This window comes from Micrasema longulum, unplaced genomic scaffold (genome assembly GCF_059751315.1).
Source record: "Micrasema longulum isolate JH-2025_06_02 unplaced genomic scaffold, ASM5975131v1 h1tg000147l, whole genome shotgun sequence".
Lineage (NCBI taxonomy): Eukaryota > Metazoa > Arthropoda > Insecta > Trichoptera > Brachycentridae > Micrasema > Micrasema longulum.
Genome location: NW_028277353.1, coordinates 1,376,633 through 1,389,646, shown reverse-complemented (window position 1 = coordinate 1,389,646; position 13,014 = coordinate 1,376,633). Strand labels below are relative to the sequence as shown.

At 31.6% G+C, this 13,014-nt stretch overlaps 1 protein-coding gene across 2 annotated transcripts; it reads right to left on the bottom strand.

The window, feature by feature from the left end:
• Positions 1–6,386: 6,386 nt before the first annotated feature.
• On the bottom strand, positions 6,387–12,250 carry LOC148284149 (uncharacterized). 2 transcript variants are annotated; one of them, XM_088242586.1, is made up of 3 exons: positions 12,010–12,250; positions 9,340–9,480; positions 6,387–8,004 (listed from the first exon to the last, which is right to left on the bottom strand). In XM_088242586.1, exons 1-3 carry the CDS (start codon positions 12,079–12,081, stop codon positions 6,787–6,789), a joined length of 1,431 nt encoding a protein of 476 aa, XP_088098712.1. In that variant the 5' UTR covers positions 12,082–12,250; the 3' UTR covers positions 6,387–6,786. The 2 variants fall into 2 exon arrangements, with proteins under 2 accessions (XP_088098712.1, XP_088098711.1); XM_088242585.1 differs by lacking the exon at positions 12,010–12,250 and adding an exon at positions 9,720–10,221.
• Between the last annotated feature and the right edge of the window lie 764 nt (positions 12,251–13,014).

Below are 13,014 nucleotides of genomic sequence, written 5' to 3'. Positions count from 1 at the left end.
CGCACATAAACATTATTCTCTACCTTCCGTTACAAATACACGAGTTACTAGATACTCCACCCTGATGCTGCAAAAAAAATCATACAACCTTCGGTCAAAGAGGATTGGCCTACTACTCGGTTAAAGTGTAAAATCTACTTCCATTATCCATAAGGACAATTAGTAAGTACTCACAGTATAAAATTGCTATTAAGAAATGAATAGTGGAGGTGGGTTGCACACGGATCGATGAGTGGATCAAGCCAAATAGGTAAAATGTGTGTACTGTTTATGAAATTTGGTATATGGGTCTATATAAATTGGTGATGTTTTTTATGATTATTTTAGTCTATATTGTTTATTATGTTAATAATAATTAGGTTAATTAGATTAAATACGTTTTATTATTATTATTATTATTATGTTAACTTTAACAAATTACAACAGGGATAGAGAATACCTTAAATAAGGGAATATGGAAGTCAAGGCATTTACAGGGCTTATGACCTGTCATTGGCTGGTTTGTTGTAATTTGTTAATCTTAATGACCCCCGAGGGGGTGAAATCCAGTCTTTTGTCTATGAACATTTGGACAAACTCTAATATTGTATGTTAACTTTGTTAAACAACTAATTCTTAAATTAGCATGTTTCACATTTTGTAAAATGTTTCCTTCGGCACGGTGAGGGAACATTATTTTGTATAAAAAAAAGAATACAAACAATGTAAAAGTATAAATAAATAAAAATAAATAAATATGCTAATAAAGTAACATCTAGCCGTTCAGATTAAAAATTAAGAGTTGTCTCAGAAATTAATTAGAATTCAAAGTTTACTTTTTTCTCTCTCGTATTTTAAATCTCTCTCTCTCTTATAAAGAAAACCGGCCACCTAAGAACGATTAAATAAATTGTAATTAAAGCAAAAACAGCTCGGGGAACCAAATTTTTGTTAATTTTTAATGAATAAATGTGTGTACCGTGAGGTACTAGACCCGTCGATACATACCGACGCGACGTACCAATCTCAAAACTTGAAAATAGCGCGTCGGTAGTGTATCTTCGTAATCACTCGGGAGAATTTATCTTCAACTATACTGTCACGGTGAAGGTATGTCGTCCTTAACTTCCCATTGTAATCACGGACCCGAAGGAATGTGTAATTGTGTATCTAACTACTCATTTATCATTTCGATTGCTACGCGGTATTTTCGACCACCCTGTCACCTGTGCGGAACGTTTGTTTTTATATTCCGGATATTTATTTCATGCAGCGTCAACGTCAAGACAATATGCCTATTGGAAGAGCTACAACAATATTGCTTTGAACATTTATATTTTTTGCGTCTTTGAAGGAATTTTTCGATGCAAGATTATCTTTCTCTTTTAACATTTTCTAAAGTGTGTGTGTTATTTATATAAATATGTCGCCGTCAAACAGCCACTCAATGAGAAAGATTAGTGGTTTCTTTTATTTGTTAATAGACTATAAAACGAAGTTAGTTTTATTTATTTTTAATTATGTATTGTATTACCAGCACTATGAAGTTTTGTATTTTTGAAATTATTTGCGTTTGACATCTCAAATTCTCAATGGACTTTACTCATAAACTTAATATAAAGTCAAATTTGAGTATAGTGGTATAATTTGGATAGGAATACCATTCTTATTATAGTGGTAGAATAAGGATGGTATTACGATCCGAATTAAACCACTACACTTAGGCGTAACTTAACGCCGAGTTTATGAGTAAAGGCCCAATAATGAGTTTTGCGGATTCATCAGTTGATTTAACGTAAACCGGAAATTCAACTCTCTTATCATTAGTTGATTCAGAAAAACTAGTGACGTCATGCAAAGTAGTTCGTTTTTATTAAAATTATTTTATATACTTTTATTCATACATTTTCAAGAAACTTCGCATTACAATTTGATATTTTAATTTTTACCTCTAGTTAGAATACCTACATTTTTTATATCCATTTTCCCGTAGGGCTAAACTTCCTCATTAGACGGCTAGGCTGTTCATTAAATAAAGTATGAAGAACATATTTTATTTGATTAAAAGAAAGATGGAAGAGAGCGTAATTTTTGAATGATTATTTCATTGATAAAATCTATAAATAGCACATTTGTGTGTACAAAAATACCCACCCACAAACACCCACCTCCTATGACGACGGGTATCTGTTAGATATAAATCACGCGTTAACGGAAACGCGCGCTCTCACAATCTCGGATCCAACCAGAGAGTTTTACCCAAAAACGTGGGTCCTTTTACAATGTAGGAGAGGAAAAAATAAATACATGTTCCAACTTCGTGAAACTTTCGTGAGCTTTTTATTTTATTTTTAGCAACTTATAAACCTACGAGTACACCAGGCATGCCCAATCCTTGGCCAGCGGGCCGCATGTGGCCCAATCGATGGTGTTGTGTGTCCTTTTCGAGGTTTTCAACTTTCTGTACGTTTTGCATTTTGTTATTGGTGAAATTTAAATACAGTATTCCAATATCGACCATCGATCAGGGGCGAATCGTACATATAAGCGATTATGCACAGCTTATATTCATGTTTGACTATCTAAAATAATGTTTTATGGTAGTTTTATTCATGGAAAAATAAATTAAATAATTGTTATTCAATTCAATTCATTTATTTAAATTTAACATATACATTACAAACATAAATTCAATATGTACATATTATAAAAAAATATAAAATACATAAAAGAGACTCATGTCAAAGTAGTAGGAGAATCCTGCTCCGGAAAACCCCTTCGGATATATGGAACAGATCAACATCCAGAGCTATGTTGTTCAGCATAGCGGTAGCCCTTCCAACAGGCATAACCATAGGTAGGTTGGTCCTGTATATCGGAATATGAAACAATCTATGATGACGCTGTCTTAGGTAATTATCAGGAACATACAAACCAATGCTCATCATAATCTCAGAATTATTATTATATAGTTATTTACCATAATTTACCGCCACCATTTATATATTCCTCCAACAGTAGATATAAATATCAATAAACGCACCCAGCGCTCACCCCGTTCCCAGTAAATGAAAAAACTAGCAGATTAAGATATCATTTTGTGCTCATCGGGTTGTGACCAAGCGTAAAAAAAATCAAATAAAAAGCCGCTCTCATGTAAAGTTGAAGAAAATCACATGCGCTGTTGTTCAACGATCATGGCGATATTAGTACCTACCTATTAAGTTTTAAAATATTTTTTAAACCCATCAGACACGCATTATTTTATTTGGCCCACCAAGTAATATTAGTTCGACATCCCTGATCTTTTTTTTTAACCATTGTGGATTTACTGAATAATTTACTCATCATTATCATTCCCTATCCGCACCTAATGGTGCATAGGACATTAAATTGGTAACACCAACTGCAGCGTACATTGACCATTTTCATTACATGAAGATAAGATGATCAGCGTTACGCTTCAGGTGCCAGTCAAGAAACTAAGAAAGATTCTAAAGTAAAAAAAAATAAAAAAAATATTTCATGTCAACCATATCGGGAATCGAAATCAAACCCGAGACCTCGTGCATGGTAGGCAAAAGCGATGACCATTTGACCACTAGGCAGACTAAAAATATTATTAATTTAAAACAACATAACATATGGGTACCAGGGGCGAACCGTCCATATAATCGATTATTCGCAGTTTACCATTATATTTCACTACCAATAATAATGTTTTATAGTAGTTTTAATTATAGGAGAATAAATAAAATAATATATATTTATTATAAATTAACGTCACTGTTTATGTATTCCTCAAAAAATAAATATAAGCTACTAAATACGCACCCAGCGCATTGCCCGGTTCGGATTATTGCAGCTTATTTTTCAATACATTAACATTCAAAAACCCAGTGCGTATATTTTTCTTGCTAAGTTCACTTGCAGATTACAGATATTATTTCAAGCTTCTCTATTTGAAGAGTAGCATTTCGAGCATTATTTCCTAAAGACCATTTTCGTTTGATAGTATTCTGTTGACATATGACGCCAGTTTTTTAGTCCGCGCGTTTTAGCTAGTGGCGCCTCGCTCGGTGTCGTCAATTTCTTGCATTATTCATTCTCAGTTTAGAAGGAAACGAAGCTGACGGTTCGGCGCGGCGCAGAGCGGCGGTCACGACGGTCACGTGATTTTTTTGTTGCAATATTATTGCGAATATTTCTAATGAATGTTATTGTTATGTTATGTAATATGTAACGTTGAAATTATGTATTTTGACATAAATAAATTAATTTAAATCTAATCTTATTGTTTATTGTTTTTTTTTAATTTTTCAAAAAAAAAAATATAGTACAAGAAAAAAATAATTTTTGTGTACATAATGAGAGTGACGTCTTACAATAAAATGTTTACTTTCTTTTATATTAGTACCTAAATAATTGCAGTATAAAATGTAAATTACAAACAAATATACGGTGTTTTTAATCAGTGCCAAACAAAAAGGAATTATGAATATACTTATTTTATTGTCCTTATTTTTTAACATATATTTTTTTTTTACTTTTGCATACATGTACTGTCTTAAAATAGTTTGTTTGTTGGGTTGTTGGTTAAAATTATTTTGATTAAAAATAAGTAGGTATTGCGTCTTCTGTTGCCAGCAGGTGAAACTGGAACTGGAGAGAAGAAGTTGTTTTTACACAAAACCACAAAAAAAAATCCAAGTACTTGGATATACTTTTTTTTATACGCCTCCACTCATTTGCGAGATTACTTATATGTATGTATGTATGTGCATGCAGGTGCAAATTATGAAAAAAATTAAAGCTTACCTATAAAAAAAGTCACCGTTCGCCACTGATGGGTACATACATTTATTAAAAACAAACACACACTGAACAGTAGGTATACACATACTGCTTTTTGATTATTATTTTTATGTATCATTTATTGGTAAAAAAGTGCACAAAATTTGAGACTCGTAAAACTCCACGTTTATTATTCAATATTATTTAAATCTTTGTCTATGTTTGTGTGAGTTACAAGACGAAACAGACGTACAAAAATGTTTTAGACTTAAATGTCTTGAATGAATATTCAAAATATGATGAGTTTAACTCAGACCTGAACAAATGCAAAATTTTTGGGTATTTTTTAATTTAAAAAATCTTTTGTACTTTTGATATAAAAGTTAAGTTCTCTAATAAATCTAAAAGGTTTATGAAACAACGGCCTCCGTGATGTAATGGCTAAGACTCTTGACTTACGCACGAAAGGTTCCGAGTTTACTCCCGGTGAGAACACAAAAAAAACATGTGATTTTTCTTTAACCTGTGTGTTCTGTGCTTTAATTCACCACTGTAATTTGGCTTCCTGGCCAGTTATGGTGTAAAAAAAACATGTATTATTACCTTACATACATGTTTATTCACACAAATTGGTTCAGTTTTAGTGAAATATATTTGAAACTTGCGTAAAATATAATTTAGAGGGACAACAGAAATTTGTTCCAAAACAAGCAAACTAGCCTGAAGCCAGTTGTCAAACAAAAAACGAACTTTTCAGAGCAATGCCGACTACCAACATGAGCAGAAAAAATAGATACGTACTAAGGGATGCCAGTAATTACAAAAAAAAACTCGCCGATCATTTTTTCGTTAGGTGCGCGAGTAAATAAATCTTACATTTCATGTACAATAGAACTCCGTTTATCCGAACTCCAGTCATACGGATTCCCAAATATTCGGAAAGTGATTAGGAAATAAAACCAAGAAATAAGGCTCGTATAATGCTCGTAGTAATAAATGCTCGTAGACGATTTTCTTAGTCAAAGCAATTAACTTATTTACTGCATTTTGTGGTTACCTACCGTACTCGTAGTGTATGAGACTCGTCGCACATTATTCATTAAGTGTGTATCAGTGAAATTGTAAAATAAAATGCTAATTTTTCAGAATACGGTTTTGAAATCTAACATACTTTTAAAAATACAATTTATAACATTTCTTGATTTAAAATTTAACAAAAAGGTTTCAAACTTTTTACCGAGCTCTTTCTTGTACCATTTTTAATATATTTACAAGTTTTACACAATTATTTATTTATACTTACGCACCCACACACACGCACCCTCTCCCTCACTCATTTACGCATACACACATTAACATACACATGAATACAAACGTCACTCACATTAAATTACATCAACTCTTTTCTTATATATTATGTGTCATTAGATTTACAGTGGATTTTTTTAATTGGCTTAAGTATTGTTAATATTTTTCTACTTATTTTGTTTATGTAATAGCTGTAAAAATCCCAAATAAAATAAAATAAAATAAAACTTTGCTGGACACGTTTCAGTAAGTTTTAAATGCGATTCCAATTCGCTGTATTATTTCAAAACCAATAAAAAAAGTCATTGTAGAGTAAATTTTTTATTTTCTTTCGAAACATTGCCTTTCAAGCATTGTATTTCTGCATATCTGGATAATGTCTGGCACTCATTAATCCGGATAATTGGGAGTATTTGAATGAACACCCGGGTTAAAAGAGTTAGTGGCAGATTGCATAAAATTAGTTTCCTAGGATAACACAAAATGATAAAGCACTGGTAATTAATTGGTCTAAAAAATAAACAGGAAAAAATATGCCATTTAATTAAGTTTATTTTTATAAAATTTTAATAATGGTACCTAGTAGAAAATAAAAGCATCCTTATTCTTATTGTGCGCGAAATTTTATAAAACACACTGAAAAAAATATATTTTTTAAAGTTTTTTAAATTTTTTTGATATTTATATTTAATCTAATAAATCATGTTATTTGAGAATGGGGATGTGGTTTCTTTTATGATGTCTCCTTAAAGAAGATGAAAAAGCACATTTAAAATCGCAAAGCGAACAAATGAAAGGTTTTTCACCAGTATGGGTTCTTTTGTGAGTTTTGAGCTTGGATTTAGTATGACACATATATGCACATTCATCACAGGAGAACATCTTTACTAACTGATGACATTTCTGGTGACTTCTCAGGTGACTAATACTAACTCCACGATACGAACACTGGTCACATTGAAAAGGTCTTTCCCCCGTGTGCGCCATGCGCTTGTGATTCTCTAAAGTGACAAAGTGAATAGATCTATACGGACAAATGTCACAGGCGAATCTCTTATCTCCAGTATGTGTTTTAATATGCGAGACCAAAGTACTTTTAGTTTTTGTCCGAAAATCGCATTCGTCGCATGAGAAATTCTTTTCTGACATATGCTTGTTTCTTTTGTGGGTTTTAAAGCTGGACTTTGAACTACAAGTATAATCACACTCATCACATAGAAATGGTTTCTCTCCAGTATGTATCCGTTTGTGCTCCTCTAGGTAAGTTGATTGTACACAGCGGTAGGGACAAATGTCGCAACAATACGGTTTATCTCCAGTATGCCTTCGCATGTGTCTGTTCAGATTGGAAGAATTCGTCGATCTATATTCGCAAAATATACATTTGTAAGGCTTGACTTTGCTATGAACAAGTTTGTGGTTGTTGAGAGATGAGGATTGGACACATCGGAAATCGCAAATGTCACAAGCCAGTGGTTTTTCTCCAGAGTGTATGAACATATGTCTAGTTAACTGTGAAGGAAGTTTAGTTTTAAATGTGCAAAAGTTGCAATACCTAAATAAAACCGATTTTTTTGATTTTGCTTTAAGAGAAGCTGATGTAGAAGATTTAGTTTTTTTTTTCATGTTGTGTTTAGAACGCTTCATTTTAATTTTAAGAGTTTTTGCTACATTCCCATATTCTTCAATTGGAATAAAATATGCATCTTTTTTTATCAAATTTGAATCCATTTCATCCGGGTCTTCCTGTTTTATTTGAACCATTTCAAACTCGTGAAAAATACCAATTTCTTTTAATTTATTATCTTCAATCACATTTTTACTTTTTCCCGATTTGCACCTCATATCATCTTCAAATTTCATTTCATTATCTTTATCACTAAAATCCGAGAACGAGGAATGGTCCGATTCTTCTTTAAGTACCTGAAACAAATAAATTTAAAAAACATATTGGTAAAAAAATTAATACCTATTTATCAATATAGAAATGTATACACCATAATATCATAACATTAAAATATTGAATTATTATGAAAGTGGCGTTATACGCCATCATAAACAAAATGGCGTTATACGCCAGCATAAACAAAATAGCAGTTATTTGCAAAAGTCATATTTTGAGATATGACACTATTTAGTATTTAGTATTTATCAACTTTATGCCAACTGAAAAAAACTGTAAATAATCATTAATAAAAACACAGTATATTAATTGTTTCTAAAACATAAAACCTTTGTGTGTCATATCTACACAGAGTTTTTGCTTATAAATCTCTTATTAAAGTTATTATTTCAATAACTTTAAAAACATTACATCATTATCATTATTCATACTGAATTTTTTTAGGGCTCATTGCCATGGCCAATGTTGGATTTAATTTTTTTCTTGACAATGTTTTGTAGAGAGTTGATGTCAATTAAAAATACGTATATTTAAAAAAAAAATTAATGTTAAAATCTCATCTCAAATCAACAATTCAAATATAACCACAAGTTGAATATTATAAAATATATATTTTTGTATTTTTAAAATTTGAAATATTTTCATTCACTTTTCAAACAAAGACTATTTGATGCCATTTACGAAGACATCACATTTTTCGAAAATCTGTAGTTACCAACTTGTGTGCCAGAATTCCGACGATATGTGATAGTGTTTTTTCAATGAAAATAGTTTCAAACATCTCAAACAGTTTTTTTATAACATCGCAAAATAGATATAAAATTACTCTGCCGTAGTGTTGTGAGTTACGACATTAGCCCAATTTAGACCCAAGACACAGACATATCAAATAGTTTGAATTTTTTTTAAAAACTTTATCTCATATTTAACTCATTTTGTGATTTTTGACAAAAACAAAACTGCTTTTTTATTTATGACGGCAGTATACAAATAATCCACAGTAATAATAAAAATAATAATAATAATACAACTAGGACGCAAAACAGTACAATTACTAACACTAGAACACTATTCTAATGAGAAATAATACTGTTTCAATTGTGCAACTTTCACCATTTCGCCCATGTTTAAACATCCACATTTTTTTAACTCTCCATCTGTTGATTTTGGTGACTCTAAATTTTAAAATTATATTTTAATAAGGAATCATGTAGTGTATAGTAAATGGTACTTTTTACATAAATATATTTGGTACTGTTTTGACTGAACACAAAACTAACAGTCTCATACAGTTAATTACATAGACAAATAATACGCTCGGTAAAAAATCAAATATATAAAAGCAAAAAGTTTACCTGTCCTATCTGAAACCACTTGCGGTATTTCCGCAGTGTATTTTGGGTGTTTTCACATTTAGACTTAAAGGAAAAGGCATTTTTTGCTTCGACTATACATGGCACACATATTCTATCAGAAAACCCATCATCCTTTTGAATCTGAAATATATAAAAGAAAGCGGAACATTATAAAACTTGGATAATTAATGCAACTGATATATGATTTGAATATTATAATACCTAGGTACTATAAGTATTATCAGGTTTACAATCACACCTCAAATCAATTATACTAATATTTTGTGAAAACTGTTAAGATTTACTTGAGAATAAAACAGAACAATATTTTCCCCTGCATATGCAAGAAAACTATTACGATTTATTTGACATTCGATTACCTTGACAGAGCAAACATTCATAATTATTTCATGAACGTTTAAAGAATCATCCTTATATCTCTGAAAAACACACTGTAATTCTGCATCTTTAGTTAGACACGTTCTGCAAACATTTTGATTTCTTTCGATATAAACTGAATCGAATTCGATATCCATTTTATACACAATAAATATTGATATTTCACAATAACTAGATTTATATTAGAGTAGACTTAATCAAAATAACACTCTTTTTGCAACATTCCAGTACATCAATATATTTTCATTTATCCTGTTTACATTCATATCATAATATAAATATTACGTCAAGTGAATTCGGGTTCATTATGGACATTATAATAGGTAATAATGGATAGTAAGTTAGTGTTTTTGAGTGTATTTTTTATTTTTACTTAGTATTACTATCTGTCAGCTGTCAGATAAAAAACATAGAAAAACTTTGAAATTTAAATAGTTCTTCAATTTGTCAGTGGTAAGAATTTTTTTTCTTCTTCGTTTTTTCATGGCATTTTCACCTTACAACTCTGGTGTTCTGGCCAGTGTCGAGTTTTTTGTTTCTTTTTTTTTACATATTTACACATGTGTTGGTAATATAATATTTACAAGTTAGTAAGTTAGTGTTTAATATAATATAAACATACAATAATATAATATATTTACAGCTTTACACCATTTATAACTGGATATTTACATAGGATTTAAACCACACGTTTATTGGGTGGGGACAGGAGAGTTAGAATATATATAGGGAATGGGATATTAATATCAGAGAGGTCGGACGGAAAATCAGGATAACAATCATTTATGGGGCATAAAAAAAACATGGTTTAATTTTCCTCATCAAGCTGACATTCGAAAATGGCAGAGTCCCGGACATGGATTCTGAGCAGGTAAGAACCATTGCGGCAGTGCCTAATGCGCATTTTCCATATGGAGGATGTCTCAAACTTGTTCAAAATCACTTAGGAAAACCAAGGTTTTTCTATTACATTTGGTTTCAGTCGGAAAAGATGTCTACCCTTCGCTTGGGAGGAGGCTACCCAATATTCTTGCCATGTGCGAGGTTATTTCACCTTTGTCATAACAAGGAGATTACCCAGTGGTAGTAGATTACTGTAGGCAGGATCCCCGGAGTGGACCACCTTCTTTGCTAACGCGTCCATTTTTTCGTTCCCGGGAATACCACAATGGCTAGGGATTCAGGACATAACAATACTCTTATTGAATACCTTTCATAAAGAAATAAGAAATCTAGTTTCCACACAGAGCTCGTCCTCGGGATAAAAAGATGGAGGGGATTTGATTTTTTGTAAGGCGCTCAAGGGATCTGACAGGATTAGGAACTTTTACTATATTGAGAGCTTAAGGCGTATTTGACAGCTTCTCAGGTTGTGATACATTCCACGGTAAATACAGATGCATTCTTGTGCAATTTGCCTAATCTTTGAAAGTTGTTGTCTTCACAATATATGACTGCACCCATTTGGGTTGGTGAATCTGACCGAGATCCATTAGTGTAGATAATTCTCCAACCTATCCATCTTGACGATCGAATACGATTGAATGTACACCGGGGTTGTAGGTGGCTTTTGACTCCGAATGTGAGTTCAATACTTGGGGCATAAATAAAAGCTTTCAATGGAAAACGATAAAGGAGAAGAAGGTCTTTAGGATAAATACTAGATTCAAAAGATTTGTAAAAATGAAAACTGTTGAATAGTAGAGAGAGCGGTTTATGAAACCAAAAATATGAGGATGTCACGCAGTCAGAAAAAAACTGTATTGAGGAGCAGGTTGTTTTTTTGGACAGAGCGTTTTAGAAGAAACCTATGAGTATTGTCTTCTCATACCGAGTGGGTGATCACAAGCTTCTACTTGTAAAGCGTTAATTGGAGATGACTTCAAGGCTAGTCTAAGACTTTGGGATTGGATCCGGTGAAGTCTTGTGGAAATTATTGTTTGAGCATGGTTCTAAAAGGAACGAGGCATAATTGAGATGACTCCGGATATACGCAGTATAAAAAAGTATCTGTAGAGAGGCTCTCCCACCATACTCGCAAGACTGCTCTTAACGTAGTCAATCCGGCTAGACACTTGTTTACTATATGATTTATGTATGAGTTCCATGTAAGATGAGTGTCCAGAATTACTCCCAATTACTTAATCTGGGTCGTAAGAAAAACTATCTCATCTCCGTGTTGAATTTTTATGGTTGGGAATTTTTTGCTGTCTACAGAAGGTTTTGGCATTATTTTTATCAGTCGATAGATCCAAACTATGTTCCACTAACCAATTCTTGATGTTTCTCATACCTAAATTGAGAATATTTTCTAGATTCTTTGGGTCCTTCCCATATTCCCATTATCAATGTACTCTGGTTGTGTTTTTATTTCATCGATAGCAAAATTAAAAGCTCTAGTGAAAATGCTGTCAACAATACACAACAGAATAACTGAACTAATCAAATTACTTAAACGTACTATTGTCATGTATTTATTTTAGATAGTTGTACAAACAAAATTTTAACGTTTATTTTTACCTTAACTACTAATAAACAATATGATAACACAATAACTTCAAAAACAGAACACTGTTATGAAATCCAGACGCTTTTCAATGACACTCTATCTACCTATTTGGATGTTTTTTTAACAAATATCATCGCCATCCCACGAAATGAAGCGATATACACAGCATCCTTTATTTCTTTTGGCAACTTACTAAATACCTTAAGTCCTTTATGATACAGATTTGTTGGTTTCTTATGTACGTACTTATGGAATGTATTATAGCTGTTTGTGGTTTCTTTTAATTTATATATTTAATACGCTGAATTGAAAAATGTAATGAATTGTGCTTTTATTGGCTTAGTCCCCTAAAAAATGTATTTTTGTTGCCTTGGATGCCAAAAGTATCTTATGCTTTTTAAGCATTTTTAATCTTTTTAAAATTATGTGCCCTCGATATTTCAATTAATATTTGTATATTAATTAATTTTTATATTGGTGTTTAATTACTCATCAACTTGATATTAGTATTTTTTAAAGTTTGAATATACTTTTGAAATCAATTTGAAGAGATTGTTTTTTGTGAATTATGATTTGTAGAATTTGAACAATGTTTTAAATCTGTTTCCCTATCCTCTCTGTCATCTATGAAAACGAAAACCATTTCACATTATTTATTCAATATTATTAAATTTAACTGCATGTGAAAATGAAAATTTAAGAATCATGTCTTTATTGTAAGCTTATAAACTTGATTCTGGCCGATATTATACAATATTTTTGTTCGG

Excerpts from the sequence above, each read along its gene's own strand:
- LOC148284149 (XM_088242585.1), bottom strand. The coding sequence starts at position 9,875 with ATGGATATCGAATTCGATTCAGTTTATATCGAAAGAAATCAAAATGTT. Across the intron at positions 9,481-9,719 it reads TGAATGTTTGCTCTGTCAAG|ATTCAAAAGGATGATGGGTT; the intron begins GTAATCGAATGT and ends TATATATTTCAG. Across the intron at positions 8,005-9,339 it reads AGTGGTTTCAGATAGGACAG|GTACTTAAAGAAGAATCGGA; the intron begins GTAAACTTTTTG and ends TATTTGTTTCAG.